At 32.8% G+C, this 18,706-nt stretch overlaps 1 protein-coding gene across 4 annotated transcripts in view; it reads right to left on the reverse strand.

Annotated features, from left to right (window-relative positions):
- Positions 1 to 588: 588 nt before the first annotated feature.
- Tnpo1 (transportin 1) overlaps positions 589 to 18,706 on the reverse strand; it is a 79,876-nt gene continuing 61,758 nt past the window's right edge. For 3 of the 4 annotated variants that reach the window (XM_047555488.1, XM_047555485.1, XM_047555489.1), the window contains exons 14-25: positions 16,759 to 16,930; positions 15,554 to 15,640; positions 14,472 to 14,579; positions 14,201 to 14,359; positions 14,033 to 14,120; positions 10,545 to 10,643; positions 10,175 to 10,270; positions 7,379 to 7,454; positions 6,396 to 6,495; positions 3,903 to 3,977; positions 2,988 to 3,130; positions 589 to 1,016 (exon numbers count right to left, since the gene is read on the reverse strand). In XM_047555488.1, the coding sequence (XP_047411444.1) occupies positions 3,023 to 3,130; positions 3,903 to 3,977; positions 6,396 to 6,495; positions 7,379 to 7,454; positions 10,175 to 10,270; positions 10,545 to 10,643; positions 14,033 to 14,120; positions 14,201 to 14,359; positions 14,472 to 14,579; positions 15,554 to 15,640; positions 16,759 to 16,930 (1,168 nt within the window). In that variant the 3' untranslated portion in view covers positions 589 to 1,016; positions 2,988 to 3,022. The remainder of the gene's footprint in view (positions 1,017 to 2,987; positions 3,131 to 3,902; positions 3,978 to 6,395; positions 6,496 to 7,378; positions 7,455 to 10,174; positions 10,271 to 10,544; positions 10,644 to 14,032; positions 14,121 to 14,200; positions 14,360 to 14,471; positions 14,580 to 15,553; positions 15,641 to 16,758; positions 16,931 to 18,706) is intronic. The other variant, XM_047555486.1, reaches the window with a different exon arrangement.

Raw genomic sequence — 18,706 nt, forward strand, 5'->3', positions numbered from 1 at the left:
AAAATAAAATCCACAAATCTTAAAAAGGAATTTTAAATGCAGGGCTATATTGAATTGGTAAAATGCAATACGAACTGGCGCAACATAGGTCAATGAATACCAATCTCACTCTATGTGATGCAAGCATGCTACTTTCCCACTAATTTACTTTCAATCACTATGAGCCAGAATGCATGCCTGAACCTTAAACTGCACTTTAAAATAATGTGTTGGCCTAGAAATTAAATCTAATGAAGTACAACCATCAAATTATATGCACTACATTAATGTTTAAATGTAAAATTAAGATGCCAACTTTAATTTTGATATGCCCAGCCCCATTTATTCCTCCCTCCCTCCCCACCCCGCAAAGGTAAAAGGAGTGACTCATTTGGCATTTCACAGGGTGCTTCATTGTTTAAATTTGTTTTGTTTTATTTCCAACATTTTTGGGGGTACCTTAAATTGTAATTTCCAAGAACCTGCTTCTACTATGGGAAGGCAAGCTGATCTTTAACTCTATTAGTTTTGTTTGTGTAGTTCTTCATCAGCATGCAAAACAAGGCCCCATAATGTGGGAACATTTATATAAAAACCTTTAAATTAAAAAAAAAAAAAAAAAAAAAAAAAGCTTCTTTACTGTTTGTAACCCCCATTCTTAGGTTTCCTTTATTGTGCGCTATAGAATTTTTCCTCTTTCTTATCCCTATGCATCATTTATATGGTTCTTGTTTTGGTACAATTCCCCATAATATTCCAGAATGTACTGTTTTGTGAGTAGACTGAATAGATTTTTTTTTTGCTTCTTCATTCCAGTGCGGAGTTGTAACTGAAGACAGATTTCCACCCACAAAGGCTCCAGATGTTAAAACGTTTCCCAACATCGACTTAATACAGTGACGGCACACCTCCCTCCCGCCCCTCCCAGTAGGGTTGGGATTGTACTGTATTCCCTACTGGTATACCCTTCCCCCCTGTAAAGGGTAACATTTTCCCTGGGTGCAGAGGCTCCCTCATAGTCTCCAAGACTGAAGGACCTATAAGAAAACAACAAAAATAATTTTATCTTTAACAACTGTCTTTCAGAGCCAATGAAACATAAATTAATCAGATAACAATGCTATCTTTACCTATAAAATAAGAAATTGGACAAAATGCCTAAGATCAAGTTAGTTAATTTTAACCACACTGCTTCCTTCTTCCATGGTTCTGAATTGTTACCTGCATCAGATATGAAAAGTAAGGCCAAGCTGAAGCACAGAGAGGCACACAGCACTTTGTACAGATAAAGTTTGCCTTGCACAATGCTATTGGTCTAATTCTACATTCCCCCCACTTTTTTCTCCCCAAAATGGACCCCAGAGAGAACTGGTTAATTTCACATAACAAGTTACCTGACTGTCTTCAAAATTAAACACCACTTTCTTTAGAACAATCACTTTTCTTACAGAGAATTACAACATCACCCACTTTTCCAGTATATCCAGTATTATGGAAACAATTTCACTTTAAAAACCAGAAAAGTATTAATTATTTTTGATTCTCTGATGTTTTACCATAGGGACCAGAAGTGTTACACTACAGATATTACATTCAGTAAATACACAAAAGAGAACTGTAACACTGTCTTCTCAATGTTCTAATTTCTCACTCTTTCAATCCTACTTCATTTAGTTACTTTCTATACTTTTAGGTCAGCTGACCTCCCTCCCTCAACAGTTTTAATGGTAAGAAGGACATAAAGAAATTAGGTAAGATTATTGGATATTCAAACTATTATCTGATAGTGGTCCTTTTAAACAAACTCTACCACCCACTCATGCCAAACTTTGGACATGTATGAACATTCATGTGAATTCAGAGGGTGATTAGTGGATCTGTAAAATACAGTTCAACCCCCTTTTCTCCTGCCTCTGAAAAAATGGGAGAGGAGTACAAAAAGGCAGAAATAAGAGGTACCAATCCACTTTTACCTCTAATTAGAAAACTGAAAATACCCATCTCAGTTTAATTTGTAATTGATGATGAGACCAAAGAGGTAATAAATTTGAAAATGATCAAAACTTATTAATTCACTATTGAACCTTTAAGTTACTTCATCTATTGCATTCACATGATTCAACAGTGAACTAAAGCACTTTTTAAAAAAAATGCTAAAGTCACAAAACAGCTCTGAGGACTTGACACCTAAGTGGGACAACTATACAAAGGGCCTGAGACCTTCCTAAGGCTCCAAACGCATTTATACTGCATTCTAGGTTAGATAACTTGAATAGTAGAATCTCTCCAGATTCAAAATCTAGCTCAGATTAAACAGGCAGCAAGCAAAGAAAAACCCGTGTCAAGTCCCAATTTGGTGTACATCTTCTGTATACACTTTCAGTATACCTCTGGCTTCCAGTCAAATGAATCTCAATTCACCTTCAAAACCTAAAAAATGTCAAAACTCTGTTTCACTGTACTGGCTGGTGTTTCTAACATTTACTGAGCCGATTCAGTGTACTAGACAATATACTAAGTTATGGCATTGCATACTGTACAATATTTAATCCTCGACACAACTTAATGAAGGAACTAAAGAAAAAGGTTAGAACTGTTAATCTCACATAGAGAACCTGAAGAAAAAAAGTTTTCACTGGATTTGGCCCTCTGCAAATGAAAACAATCTATCATGTCCCCTTGTGGGGCAAAATTCTTTAAAGAGAGAGAAAAAAAGGAAGAGCTAAAGCAAAGTTAAGAAATCTAACCAATGTACTAACCTGTATTATTTCTTTTTTATCTAGGATTCAAAGGGGAAGTCTGTTCATTTTATCTTACTTGATGGCTCTTTTTTTTTTTTTTTTAAAGAAAATTCTAGCCTTTAATTAGTTAATTTTAGTCTAATATAGCATAAGAAACTATGTTTTATTCCAACTCTATCAAAAACAAACATTTTTATTCTCTTTCAGTTTTAGATTACAATCCTAAATCTCTTCATCCTGAAAATTTCCAAACTTCTTATAACTTACCCCTAATTTTGGGACTGCAGCTTAAGTGTACTAGATTAAACACCATAAAAAGCTGCAAGACGCTCTTTTAAGGGAAGAGGAAACTGGTCAGAGAAACGCCTCCAATTTTCATCCCCAACTTGATTTTTAAATCCATGAAGGATCTGCAAAGAGTGAAAAACCATTAATTTGTCATTAACAAAATAAAAACTCTGATCTGTATAGTTTTTGAAATCAAACAATATTGTTTTTTCAAAATATTTTATCCATTTCAAAGTAGTAAGCCTCAAACTTCATTGGAATCTATCCCACTGTGACTTGCCTAAAAGCACCTCACAAAATATACTTTGGGTAAGCTTACAATTCAACAAGCATTCTAGTAACAAATGCACTCTAAGCAATCTCTGATATCACAACAACAACAACAAATTTGTCATGGTAAGTTTTTTCAAACTGGAAATACAGAAACTTTCGGTTCACGACCAAAAATATAGCTCACTAATTTCAATATCAGATGATTCAAATGTGTAGCTGCATTTTATTTCTTATTCTGTTATACCTGAGTGCTGAATGGAATTAATCAAAGGGGGCACAAAGCAAAGAACTATGTAGGCTCAGTTCCCATGAAGGTTACTTGATTTTATTCTGTTCAATAGTTTCAGCATCCATTTTGAAAAACATGCTATTTTCTGTACATGGAATAATGGAACTACATGAATCAGTAGTATTCCTTGGGAAAGTATTTTCAAAGTACATAATCTATTCAGAGAGTCAGGGCCATATTTTAAAACCAAACGAAGTTCTTCACTAAGAACAGAGGTCATGTAATCTACCAATAGTGAGGAGCCTAAATTTAAACTAAAGATTTTAAAAAATTCAAACTTTCAACTAGAATTTTAATAGTCCTAACATGCATCACGAAGACTTATTAATTACCTTACAGAACATGTCTCTGAGATCATCTTTTGGGTTAATCCATGATGCAACAGCATCACAAAAAAATATAAAATCCTGTAACAAGCAAAAAACACATCTTAGATTGACATTTATCAAATTTAACAGATCAAAATATGTAAACCTCAATTTATGTCATGATACATTAATAACTAAAAAGGGGAAAACACTTAAAATCAACTAGGAGGGCTGGGGTTGTAGCTCAGTGGTTGAGTGCTTGCCTAGCATGTATGAGGCACTGGGTTCGATCCTCAGCACCACATAAAAACAAATAAAATAATAAAGGCATTGTATCTATTTACAACTATAAAACATTAAAAAATAATGCATAGGTCATATCAGAAACTTAAAAAAACAAACCAAACCAAACCAAAAACAACAACAAAAAAATACAACTATTAGGATAAGGAATTAGAAGTGATTATTTAGGATGTCCCCAAGTTTATTCTCCTATTATATCATAAAACAAAAGCAAATCCCTGCCCTGTAAATGTTTAGCATCAGAAATGGACTGAGAGCACCATATCAACACTAATAAAAATACTTCAATTATTGGATTAATGAATCATAAATTCAATACTAAATATTAGATCTGATCTGGCATAGAAACAACTTAAAGCTAGCTAAATATATATCAAATGGCTTGATTGAAATATTAGGAACTAAATTTTGAGGCTTGTCTTTAGATAGAAACGTAAATGACTAAAAGAAGAAAAATTAATGTACTTACAAATACCTAACCCCCCCAAACAAAATGAGAACCCCAATTCTCAAGTACCTAAAAGACAATCAGGTTATTCTGATTACAAGAATGAGGTAATGAATCAAGTATGGTGGCTCACACTGGTAATCCCAGCTACTTAGTGGGTAGAGACAGAAAGATTCCATGTTCAAAGCCCAGCCTCAACATACTGCTGATGTTCTGACATGTCAACAACTTTAGATTTTATCATTCAGTTCAGAAAATTACAAAAAATTTACTAACATGCATAAAACAATTATTAGAGCAAACAAAATGCCCTTTACGTTAATTTCACTATTTATTCAAATCAAGATTCTTACATCTTCTAAATATACAAAGCTAATGTTAAAAATTTAAACATAGGGCCAGCAGCTTGGGAAGCTGAGGCAGGAGGATTCTGAATTCAAAGCCTGCCTCAGCAACTTAGTGAGAGACACTGTCTCAAAAAAAAAAAAAAAAAAAAAAAAAAAAAAAAAAAAAAAAAGGGGGGGGGAGCTGGGGATGTGGTTCAGTGTTAAGCACCCCTGGGTTCAATTCCCAGTACTAAAACAAAACAAAGCAAAACAAAATAACCCCCCAGAATCTATAAAAATTATAATTCAAAACTTATGTAGAAATTAAAACATTTTGTTTTAACCATACCCAAATGAGGTACATGAATGAAGTTTACAAATGAAAATATCTACCAACTCTTAAGTTGGTAGTGACTTTACTAAAAAAACAATACTAGGAGGTTATTCTGCAACAATAGGATCTTTCAAGGTAATACTGGCTTATTCTGATTATGAAGGGATTAATGTTTCCTGAATGTGAAATTAGTCAAAGATCTTTTTTTTAACTCTAAGTTGTACATTTTCCATGCCTATTAATCACATCAATTTGAATTTTAAGTAATTATTTCAATTTCTAAAACCAAGTTAATACATGTGAAATAAAAATTACCAAAATCTCAATTTGAAAAGGTTCAAAGCACCTTTCTCTTGAAAATGCGAAGATTTTTATTTTTTCACATTTAATGTAGGGTCCCACAGTCCGAGTTTTGTCTTTTGCATGCACATGGTATAGTGAGTGCAATTTGCTCCTTTGTTTTTTTCTGTCTAGCAAACTGGCAATTGAATCTATAAGCTTGATTAGACTCATGTTCAGTACTGATGCCAAATAATTAAAGTGTCTAAATGTAACATGAACTTAAGAATCAAAATAAAGATGAATAAATGATAAGTTCACAAAATTATGGCAATTTCAATGGCTGATTCAGTATTCTATTTACTGTTTTCAAATTTGATTTGTTAAGATAGTATTTGGTCACTCTATTAAGTGCATTTATCCTCAAATTCAGCAATTTGATTGATGTTCATGACAGGAGGCATGTACAAGATAAATAAATGAAGCCTGAATAAAGATGGGGGGATAAAAAAGAACAACAACAACTACAAAAAAAATCCCTTAAAACTGGCCTAATTCAAGGCAAGAATATGTATGACCTTACTCTCCAAATCTGCTATTACAATCTTTCTTAATGACAAAAAAGTAAAAAATATTTAGAAAATAAGAATTGGCACTATCATTTCAAGATTTTAAGGAAAATCTAACATTTTAAATGTATAAATTGTATTTTATTATCTTCAAAAAAATTTAATGTTTTTGTAATTAAAGTCTGAAAATGTTTCCTCCTTTAGAATTTTATTATTCAGAACATTAAAGTTAAAAACAAATCATTGTGAACATCTTACTTGGATTACGCCACTAGGATTCACGCTGATCATGGTACAAATCCCACGGAATGCTGAATCCTTTTCCTCATTGTCTCTTATGTTTCTCAGAGAGGTACACCTATTGAATTACAGAATTGTGTTTAGCACTTAAGTAAAAAGCATATTCTATTATAACACTGAGAGACAGTATTTAATGGAATAAGCACCACAGTGTAGATAATGGTTATATTAAAAGAGCATTTTTCAGAAAGCTAAACTTTCAGTTTCTCATACTTCCTGTATCATGGGCACATCTCATCTCAATACAGTGTGAACAATGAAAAATCACATTTTCTTAACAGACTGCATCTATAAAAATGGACAACTGATTTGGCTCATTTAAACTACTAATGAGCCAGAGCCAAAAAGAGTAAATTATCAAATTTTGAAAATTGTATTATGACTTGTATTCCATTAAACACTACTAAAAACAATCTGAATTGAAAGATCATCAATTGAAAAAAGCAGGACATAGAATATACTGCCACAGTATAAACTATTACTATACAACTTATGGTGTAGATGTTTAACTTTTACATTAACAAGCAAATAAGATTTTATACATAACAGATTTAAACATGTATTTAATGCAATTCAAGTTTCCAAATTAATTCTAAAAAAGAAACGTAATGCAAAAACCTAAATTTATAAAAATTGCATGCATCTTAATTTTCTGGTGGATATTTAAATGCTTTTTATGTATAATCAAGCTTTTTAACACAGCAAGCATGTGACAATCTTATCCCATGCATCAATTAGTCGTTAGCCACAACATAAAATAAATATACATGACGATGCTACTGAAAAACCTCACAAACCTGATAGGACAAGATTAGTCACATGGTTGGCAATGATTAAGGATTGTGAATTTTGTAACCAACTGAAAATATATCTAAAAGTGAGATAGAGAAAGAAAGAGTGAAGAAAAATGAATTAAAAAAAAAAGATTGAATAATACACACCAGGGTCTTATAAACTGCTGTAGCATGGGGGCCACCTCTTGAGGACAAACGTAACCAAGACGACCAATTGTTATTGCTAAGGTAACGCAATCACGGTTATACACCACCAAACGCCAACCAAGACATGAGCAAATGAGGGGGAAGGAGAAAAAATAAAGAAAAAACAACAAATAACTCAGAAACAGAAACCAACAGAATTTGTGTATGATAATAAACATAAGATTTCACCAGTGCTGTTTATTACCACCCCCTAAATAAGGGGCAGCAACATATATGGCATACTCTTGGAAAAAGAAAAAACAAAAGGAATTAAAAAAACTCTAAAGATTGAGAGAACACCAAAAACCATGATGAATTGCTTTTCTTGCTCAAATCAAGTTTAATTAAAAAAAAATATGAGCGATTAAAATGAATGGTTTTAGAGAATCATTTTAAAGCCAGTCAAAATTTCAGAATTTAATATGAAATCTACATTTTCCCCAAAAATAGTAAATACATTAATTTTTAAACAAGTCTCTATAGCTGTAAAAGTTCAAATTTACTTGTCATTTCCCTTTATCTCCTTTTATAAATTATTTCATTCTTTAAAAATTATCTAAGGAAATTAATTCAAATTTTTCTAGTATATATTTTGACTTAACATTTCCCAAACAAGTCAGTAGATATCTGTTGCCTGATGTCAAATTCCATTCCAGTAAACCTCTGAAAACTCAGGTTAATAGTCCATTAATTTCAAACCATATTTGAAATAAAATTCTAATATAGTCCACTGTACTGACATGTGATATGTGGACCATAGGAAAAAATATTATCTGTACTATAAAAGGTTTAGCATAAAATAGTTATTAACACATTATACTGATAACACGCTAACATTTGATTTTTAAAAATTTTGAAGGGGACAAACATTTATCATCAAAACTCAGGAGCTCTGAAACTTACAAAGACCTAAAACAAGTGCAATTTGGAACTGCATTCTGCAATTCAAAAGTACATACATATAAATACATTTATAAACAAAGGGAAAAAATACAAACAGAAAACAAACCATGAAGTGCTTTAATGGTGTTCTCTCAAAAACTTACAGGTTAACCTTTCATAAAAAAAGGGGGTGGGGGGGTAAAGAAAAATGTTTAAGGATTACTTGAAGCAAACTACACAGATAATACTAAAATTCAGCAGATTCATATGAAGCAAGAGAAAGAAAACCTATGTTCAAAAGACACAAACTATGCAACATTCTCATTAAACAGGCAAGTATGAACAATCCAATGAAACATGCGATAAAGCAGATGATGGTCCATTGAAAAAAGTTCAGTGTAGGATATACTAATTAGAAAAAAAGCAAGTAATGGCATACTAAGGAATTGGCTTTATGAAATACTGAGATAATGGTAATTAAGCTACTAAAAATCTACAGATGATTTTCATTTAATAATAAAAAAAATCCCACTCTTTTGGGTAAGGAATAAAGAAGACAGCATTTTATGTCGTCACTTGTAATTAAAAGTAATCTAATGAACACCAAGTTTGTTTTTCAATCTGATTGCATTCATCAATTTGTAGAGTATTATCAATTACTTTATTATTTACTTAGGATATAATCAATACAATATATATCTTATAAAATAAAGCCAATTTGCTAAAGGAACTAAGTAACAAATTTGCCAGCTGATATCCCACAAGAAACTTTATTATACATTACACTCAACATTTATTTGCAGTTATGCATTCACATTTAAAATAAATAGGAAGTTTTGTTTAGGGTCAACAATAATTTTATAATGGCAAGTGTTTCAAATCTGAATGTCATGTATAGGTACTGCACTCTAAGGAGATAAAAATCTGACAAGGTTTCATAACCATTCTAACCAAGACTTCAATACTTTTCAGCAAGAAAATCTAATTAACTTTGTGACGTAAACAGTACCCATACAGCCAAACAGCCAGATAACTTTCATATTTAAAAGATTTCCTTCCATACCAATAAACAATGTCAATTTTAATCACATTAGGACAAAAATCAACTATAATTTAAAAATACCAAATTAAAGTGCCTGAAAACAAACTTCTTATTTGGAAAACCTTATTTTACTCTTTGTTCAGTGTTTTGGTAAGAACCTCATTGACTATGAATAAGTTACTAGAATTATCTTAGGATATAAAGGGGTGTGCCTGAATGAAAACAAAACTTTAAATCTTTCATTATTAGCAACAATCAGGGATGGTGGAAAGAACAGGACTCAAATCACCCTAAGTGTGTTCTATAGTATGGAAGGTACTCTTTAATGTAAACATGCTCTCTGTAAATGCAAAAGAGAAACAAGCCTCCCAAGTAAAACTCCTGTAAGGAACTGCCTAAGTTCCCAACTGAAGGAAATTTTATGATGAAATACAAAATACAAATACCACAGTTAACCAACTAGTCACTGAATTGCAATCTATTTTTGGCCAGATTTTTATAAATAAAAAAAATCAGCACTTCTCATCTCCCAATTACTCTCTGGATTAATTTAAAAAGCAAAATTCATAAGTTCAATAGTTATCTTAGCTGGAATCCATTTCAGGGAGTGTTAAAGTATGGAAATAGGGGAGAAAAAGTATTTTTCAATGTTTCTGAAGACTGGTTATGGAATGTAGTTAAAATAATATATTTTGTTAGTGAGAATTAAAAATAAATATTAAAAAGCTGAGTTTTTAAAGCTAGCTTATTGCTTTGGTTTCTCTACGCATCTTAATTTAATATTAAAAGGCAACTAATTTTCTCTTCACCATAACAGTTCAGTCATATGGTACCTGTATTCTCTAACAACGTCTTTGGTGTGTTGGGTCTGTTAATGATTTCTACAAGCTGGTGCAACACCATAGGAATATAAGGCTGCATCTCTATACCTAGATCATCCCACAAAAAGAGAAAAAGGAAAAAAAAAAAAAAAAAAAAAAAAAAGAAAGAAAGAAAGAAAAAAAAAGAAAAATTGAATGTTAAAACATCAGTGTAAAATATTTTGCTTCCCTTATTAAATGTGACATAGCTTTATATATATGCATACACAAAAATTTTAAAAGTAAAAAAAAAAAAAAAAGCAAAAAAGCAATTATGAAAACATCAATGAGCCTAAAATTTACACTTTTCTAGGGCAGAAAAAAAAAAAAAAAAACCTCTTACCCATTTGAATGGAGATTTCTCCAATTGCCCATGTGGCATTGTTGCAGACTGAAATGAACTCTGGATTTAGGTTGGTTCCTAATATTGGCATGAAATCGGCTAGAAGAAGAAAAACAAAACAAAACAAAACAAAAAAACCTAAGTAATGAACTTCTCGATGTAGTCTATTATTTATACTTTAAAGGAAACCTACTTGGTAAAAACTGAAATCTAGGCAAGAAATCATGTTTCACTGTAAAATAACATTACAAGATCAATTATGAAACTGATGAAAAACAGGCAACTACATTAAAAAATACTTCTTAATGAGGCTGGTAAAATTTATCTTCAAAAACAGGAGGCGGCAATTACCCGGCCACTGAATTTTTATTTTGAACGAGACCAAGAAACGAAGTTTTGGTATATTTAGGTTATCTTTAGGAAGAGTAATCTTTTGTGAGACTCAGAAAATTCAAAGTGGAGAAAACACAGCCGGGTGAGGTGGTATACGCCCTATAATCCCAGTGCCTTGGGAGTGGGAGGCGGAAGCAGGAGGTTCAAAACCAGCCCCGGCCCGGCAATTTAGCGAGGCCCTAAGCAACTCAGTGAGACCTCCGTGTCTCAAATGGAATTTTCCTCAAAACTAGTTTTTCACACAAAAAAATTAGACAAACAAAAATCCATGACTTTGGTTTTAAAACAACTTTTATTCTAGTGCCCAAATTGAGGTCTCTAAATATCATTTTCTATTAAAAGGAAGGAGTTTCTCAGAGAAATATCTCATTATAGGATAAGGCAATAAATGTGCAAAACAAGTCTAGACTATATTGTTATAAAACAGGAAAAAAAACCCTGGGAACCAACTTGATTGAACTTCTACTGCTAGCAGTATAACAATTTGATTACGACTTCATAATGATATTCAAAAAACAAACACAAAAAAACTAAACTTTGAAACACTAAAGATACCTTTGGAGGATGCTGGGAATCAAGTCGTTATTTTGAAAACTGGTAAATAAAGGGAAACAAGTAACTACCCTGTATCTCTTATATGATTAATATCTCAGGGCAATAATTTATTAATATGGCACATGTGCCTTTTGCATATATTCTCACTATTAAATGAAGAGTGAAAATTATCATTATTAGAAATCAGAGATCAAACCTAGGGGGTGCTTAACAACTGAGCACATTCCCAGCCCTTTTTAGTTCTTATTCTGAGACAGGGTCTTGCAAAATTACTTAAAAGTCTAGCTATGTTACCGAGGCTGGCTTTAAACTTGCAATCCTCCTACCTCAGTCTCTGGAGTTACTGGGATTACAGGCATGCATACCACACCTAGCCTATCATAAATTTTAAACTCTTAATAAACTAGTGGATTGCAATGATTTGAATGACCCCTCCAAAACTCAGGTCAAAATTTAATTGCCTCTATAATGGTATTAAGAGGTAGGAACTTGCTGGGTGTGGTAGTGCATGCCTGTAAGCCCAATGACAGGAAGAGGTTGAGGCAGGAGGATCTAAAGTTTAAAACCAGACTCAGTACTTTAGTGAGAACCTAAGCAACTTAGTGACAAACAAAAAATAAAAAAGGCTGGGGATGTAGCTCAGTGGTGAAATACCCTTGGGTTCATTCCTGGCACCAAAAAGAAAGAAAAAAGAAATGAGTGGAGAAGGGTGGGGTGGGAAGTAATGCATAATTCTAATACCAACTACTTGTGAAGCTTAGGCATAGAAATCACAAGGTTGAGGTCAGACAGGGTAACTAAGCAAGTCCCTATCTCAAAAAATAAAATAAAAAAGAACTGGGATGTAGCTCAGTGATAGAGCACTTGCCTCCCATGCATAAGGCCTTGGGTTCAATCCTTAGTACAAAAAAAAAAAAAAAAGTGTGTGTGTGTGTGTGTGTATTAGACCCTAAGGGTTTTGCTATTTATACATGATTTACTCATGAATAGATTGTGTTATCGTTGGTGTGGATTTCTGGTAAAAGAGTGAGATTCACCCCCAGTTCTTTGTGTGCTTCTTGCTGTGTGATATCTTTTACTATGAGAATGCAACAAGAAGGCTCTCACCACAGGTGAGCCTCCAGAAACATATAGGGTTTCTCTCAATTTGGGAAATATTAGTTTGGGCCACATCATTCTTTGCTGGGGAAAGGATGTGTTACAAGATATTTAGTTCATCTATTATGGGTTATTTAGAAATATCTTCTGCCTCTACACACCGAATATCAGTAACACCTCCCCAATGTTAAACAAAATACCTCAACATTGGAAAATGTTCCCTGGAGACCAAAACTGTCTCACTAGAACCATTAATCTAGACAATTACCAAGATTGACAACATTACAAAAACAGAAAACAAACCAAAAGAAAACAAGATATCAAATACCTCCTCTTAAGAAGGTACACAATACCACTTATAAATCTTTACAAAATCAAACCACAAAACCCAGGAATCTCATTAAACCTTTCTCTAGATCTAAGTGCCAATGTATTAGTAAATACAAAACTTAGGAACATGTTCACTGGCACCAGAGAGATGAATCAGTAAAATCCAGATATGGCAAACTTTTTAGGACCAAAAAAACTTCATTTAACAACAGAAAATAATGAAAAGTATTTTTGTTATTTGTGTCTATGGAGAGCAGTATAAAGGAGACATGATAGGACATGTACTGACACCAGTTGACGTTTGATAGAAGGCTTGTTATACTTTTATCGATTCTCTTTTTTTAAAAAAAATTTTAACAAAAAGTAAAAAATTTGTTTATAAGTTTCAATTAAAACAATTATAGTTAGGCAGTAAATATTTGTATGACCATTTTCCCAAAATATAAGCAAGCATTCATTCTATTTTTATAAGTTAGGCTTAAAACTTAAGTATGGTTCTTAATATATCCTAATGTTATTACTCAAAATCTAAAAATAATTATTATTCAAAAGCACAACTGTAACAGGTGAAAAACCATGTAGATAAAATTAAATTAAATTTAGGTTTAAGTAAATAAAATATTATAAATAATTATCACCAGAGGAAGAGAAAACAAAACAAAACAAAACAAAAAACACCCAAATTACTTAACCCATGGGTTTGAGAAACTCAAGATTATAATATTTAAGGACTCCCTCATTACCTTCATAAAAGGCCAGCATAAGGACTATGCTATTAAAACAAATAATCATATTTGCAGTACTGGGAATCAAACCCAGAACCCAGGCAAGTACTCTACCACTGAGCTCTGTTCCCCAACCTATCATTTGCTTTAAAAGTCAACATTTATTTCAAGTTTCCTAAATATCTGAAAAGGTATGCTGATATATTAAAGAAAACACAAGGAAACAGGAGTTCCCAACATCCTGCTTTGATGAAAACACCTTTACATTAGCCAATAGTAAAACATATAAACACAGATTCCACAAAAATTTTTAATAAAATTTAATAAAAAGCAAATCTAATATAAAATAATTAAAAAAACCACATCCACAGCAGAAAATATTCATACCTATACAAGGTTTAACATGCTGGAAGCAAGCTTTAGTCAGGTCACCTAATAGGGCAAAGGAACTCTGTCGAACTTCTGGCATTTTATCCTACAAAAGATAAGAAGAAATTAACCCTAAGGTGACATGAAGAACCAGGTTTCATTTCATTTTAATCTTACAAATCTTACCTGCATGCATTGATACATTAGTGTTAGTATGTTACTTCGGGCTACTAGCTGTTCAATGTTGCCTCCAAGTCCTTCAGCCAGGCCACTGAGTAAATCAAGAGCCACTATCATAAAATCTTTATCTGGAGCCTCATATTGATCTGGTTGAGCATTGTTCAGCTACAATTAAACACATTTTGTTTTTATTCAATTATTGAAAACATTTGTATACTTTATGTCTACCTTTAGAAAAACGTGTATGTTGGGAAGGGAAAATACTAAAAAGAAATACCATGGCTTGTGCAAGAGTCTTCTGTACTAGGTTCACACAACGCTGATACACAGGTTCACAATATGGAAGGAAGCCAGACTGCAGGGCTGTGGCAACTGAAGATAGGCACTAGAGAGAATAAAGTACACATGCTAAAAATGTCTGGATAAACTTAAGATTGTGGTAAATGCTTAAAACAACTAAAAATATCCTAGCTGTTTATGAGTCTGCTTTACTAGTCTACAGCAGTCAGTTTATCTTTTCAAACCTCTCCTTTGGATGCTACCATTGTCATCAGCTTGCCAGTCTATCAGAAGTTTATTGAGAAGAGAATGTAAAGAAGTTTCTATAATGAACTTTGCCCTTCAAGGACAGATTATATGTTCATAATTTCCCTCAAACGTAAGTGATAATTTATATTCCCATTCTAGTCAAAGATGTTACTGGACACATTGAGTTCTTGCTTAAAAGTAAAACATAAACATATATTTACAACCCTCTATCTATGGATCCAACCTGTGGATCAAAAATATTTAGGGAAATAAGAAAGGTGCATTTGTATTGAACATGCACAAATTAGGGGTGTGTGTCGTCATTCCCTAAACAATACTATGTAACAACCATGATTCTTTTTGTTCTGTTGGAAATAGACATTGTTCTTAGTCATAGAAGATTTTCAACTTTTCTAGGGATAATCCAAGGCAGAAGTTGGTGACCCTTGAAATTATAGGGGGAATAAGAATGAAAATGACTCAAATTGGCTCTAATAAAGTCAATTCAAGTTGGTTTGTTATATTTCATATTGAACACCATATAAAATATCTTTAGCTAAAGAAAAAAGTAAGAAGAATACATGGAAGAAAACTTCAGTTTAGAAAGATTCAAAGTGGAGTCTCTCCATGTTGGCAACAAGTCCTAACGACTTCACATATATATGTGAATAGATAACAAAAAACAATAGATAATAAATGTATTTATAATGATAAAAATGTTATCAAGTAGAGCAGGTTAGAGTACCATATGATAAAATCCTTGGTCTACTTTTAAAAAATAATGTCCATTATGCTTTTTCTATTTAACCATTGAGTATGAGTCCAGCATACCTCAAGTAAAGGGAAGAGATCTTTATCTTCGTCCTTTAACATGTTCCATTTCTGGATCAGTGGAGGCATTAGCATCTGAATATATTCCTATTTACAATGATGAAAAACATGTAAAGCTCCACTATCATATGTAAACAAGTCCATTGAGTCTATGAAAATTAAAATCCATTTAGAGCAAATGTGTAAAATCATTACAAAAGGCATTTTAAAACTCATGTTTTAAATATGTATACTATAGTCACTTTAAAAATATTTTTGCCTACTTTTTCATTTACATGACCTTGTCATGTTATATTCTTTTTGAAACAAAATGCACATTAATAAATGTATCACTACATCAAAATGTACTGTTTGTTAAATCACAAAGAACATTTAAGTTTTACTCTTCCGTAAAAGAATGTTACATGTAAAACAGAATGTTGGATGTAAAATGGTTTTGCTGTTATATAGCACATTATAAATGAACAGGTAAACTTACATGAGACAGAAGAAAGATTCACAATCAGCTAAGCATACTTATTTAAACCGAAGAATAACCCAATAAAAAGTAAATAGTCATGGTAATCATGTAAACAATGGGTACAGATTCTGAAGACACCCAGAAAACACAACCTCCAACCAAACCTAACACCAAAGCAAACCTACAAACCAACCATCTTGCAATAATTTTAAGCCTAACTTAAAACAATTTAAGACTTTTGATTTAGCAATCACATGTATGAAAACATTTTTCAACTCTTCATTGGGGAAATTTAAACTACACTAAAATTCTAATATCACATAAATCCTACTCAAACAAATCCACTGTCTGCCACAGACAAGGTCCTCCTTTTCTACCACTATTTAGCATTTTTAGTCTATTGCTCCAATTTCTAATTGTTTCATATAGTACACCTACATACCTGCATGTTCTGAAGAGGAAACTAGAGGTGGTACTCAAGAGCTAGTGTTTACGAAGTGGTAGATACAAAAACACTTAAAATTAAATAAAAATAACAATTTTTCCCCTTTTCTCTAGTCATTGTTGGTGCATTCATAAAGAGATACTACTGTAATTTCTATATTAATTGTACTATTTGAAAGGATACACTTACTGCCTTTCTAAGATGTATATTCTTACAGAAGCAAAAATCAATGGTTCATATTCCCAAGTCTTTTTATTCCCAAATTCATGCTAACTTATTGAAAATAGCTTAGATACTTACTGGTTTGTTTAAATGATGTCCTACCGAATCTGCTAATGTTCCTATGGCATCGTAAAGAATGAGCAAGTTCTTATGTTGGTATTTACTAAATGCGAAGACCAGGGTATCAAGTATATAAGCAAGGTAAGGAACAAGTTCTGTACAAGCCTCCTCTTCTAGGGTAGCAAAGGCACTGAAATTTTTTAAAAAGAATAAACATTTACTGTTGTATAAAAGAAATAGCTTACAATGGAGAGAGGAAACAATCTTGTTTACAGAATACCTATTTACATTTTACATTCCTTGCCTCATCACACCAATTGCTTATTTTTATTATTTCTTTTCTGTTTCTTAAAAAAATCACTTCTTCCTTTCAAAGAGGTTGTTTCCATGGTTATCTGCTTAGCTACAATGGTAAAATCTAAAAATATTGTTTTTATTCTTGCATTTATTCATTCAACAAGTTTATTTAGTTCTTAACTATATAGTCACGGAGTACTGGGAATATGCTCATGAACAAAACAATGCCTCTGTTCTCAGGGAGCCTGAATTGCTCTTAATTAATGAAACTGGAATTAAAACAGTTAAATTCTAATTTATACCTTACTTTCACATGCATGCACATCAAGGGTTACAAAAGAAACATTTTAATGTTTAGTGTTTGAGATGTGTTAAGAACACAAGCCATCACCACTCCTCAAATGTTTCTCTAAGCCCTACATCAAAATGCACAGTGCACTTGCTACTACAAATATGTGTTATGTAGGATCTATTAGGACAAATATATAAGAAAGGAAAAACTACTGGGTCTCAGTGCAATAACTTCAACTTGAGATCTAAACGTCTTGATTGTAAAAATGATGGGTTCAGGGGAGTTGCAGCTCAGTGGCAGAGTACTTGCCTAACGTGTGAGGCACTGGATTCGACTCTCAGTACCACGTATAAATGGGTAAAATAAAGGTCCATCAACAACTTAAAGAAAAAAAAAAAAAAGTCAGTGGGAGTCAAGCTGTTAGGAACAAGAAAGAGGAAAAAAAAAAAAAAAAAAAAAAAAAAAAAGGTCAATGGTAAGCCAGGTGTGGCAGCGCATGCATGCCTATAACCCAGCAACTTCAGATACTGAGGCAGGAGGATCAAAAGTTCAAGCCCAGCCTGGCAACTTAACAAGACCCTGCCTCAAAATTAAAAATGAGGAGGACTGGGAGCATTAATTCAGTGGCAAATGACTAGGTTCAGCTTCCATTCCAAAAAAAAGTCAATGGTAAAGGCATTTCTACATGAAAAAGAGTAGTAACTGGCAGGCTTTTTTAGAACATAAAGGTTTGTTCTAGGAACCAAATACCTGTAGTAGGAGGTATTTGCAGTAGATCTGATATAAAGAGAATCTTAAATCCAACTGACAGCTAGGGGCATAGATCCACTAAGTATTAAGAGTCACAGATGATAAATGACAAACCATAAACCTATAGGACTTCCTGTGGGATTATGGTAATTGACCAGTAGACTAAGAACACGAATCTACTGAAACTTTGTTATTCCTTTAAGAGTAGGAGTCCTGCCACCACCACCTCAGTTGTCTGAGAAAGAGGATGTGAGATAACTCTATTATTATCATAGCCACTGAATGGATAAAGAACAAATTGAGGAGGAAAAGCAAAGACTGAAATCCAGTTAGAATCAATTTTGATTCACAAAAACAGATAAAAGCTGTTAATAAAAATTTCCTGGCCTCACAAAATGTGTAAAATATACTAATGTGCAAATCCTAACACTATGTATCAGTCCTATAAAAAATTCACTAAGAAAAGCAAGGAGGAGCTGCGTGTGGTGGTATATGCCTGTAATCCCAGCAACTCTGGAGGCTGAGGCAGGAGGTTCGAGAGTTCAAAGCCAGCCTCAGCAACTTAGCAATTCAGCGAGACCCTGTTTCTAAATATGATATAAAAACGGGCTGGGGATCCGGCTCAGT

This window comes from Sciurus carolinensis, chromosome 6 (assembly GCF_902686445.1).
Source record: "Sciurus carolinensis chromosome 6, mSciCar1.2, whole genome shotgun sequence".
Lineage (NCBI taxonomy): Eukaryota > Metazoa > Chordata > Mammalia > Rodentia > Sciuridae > Sciurus > Sciurus carolinensis.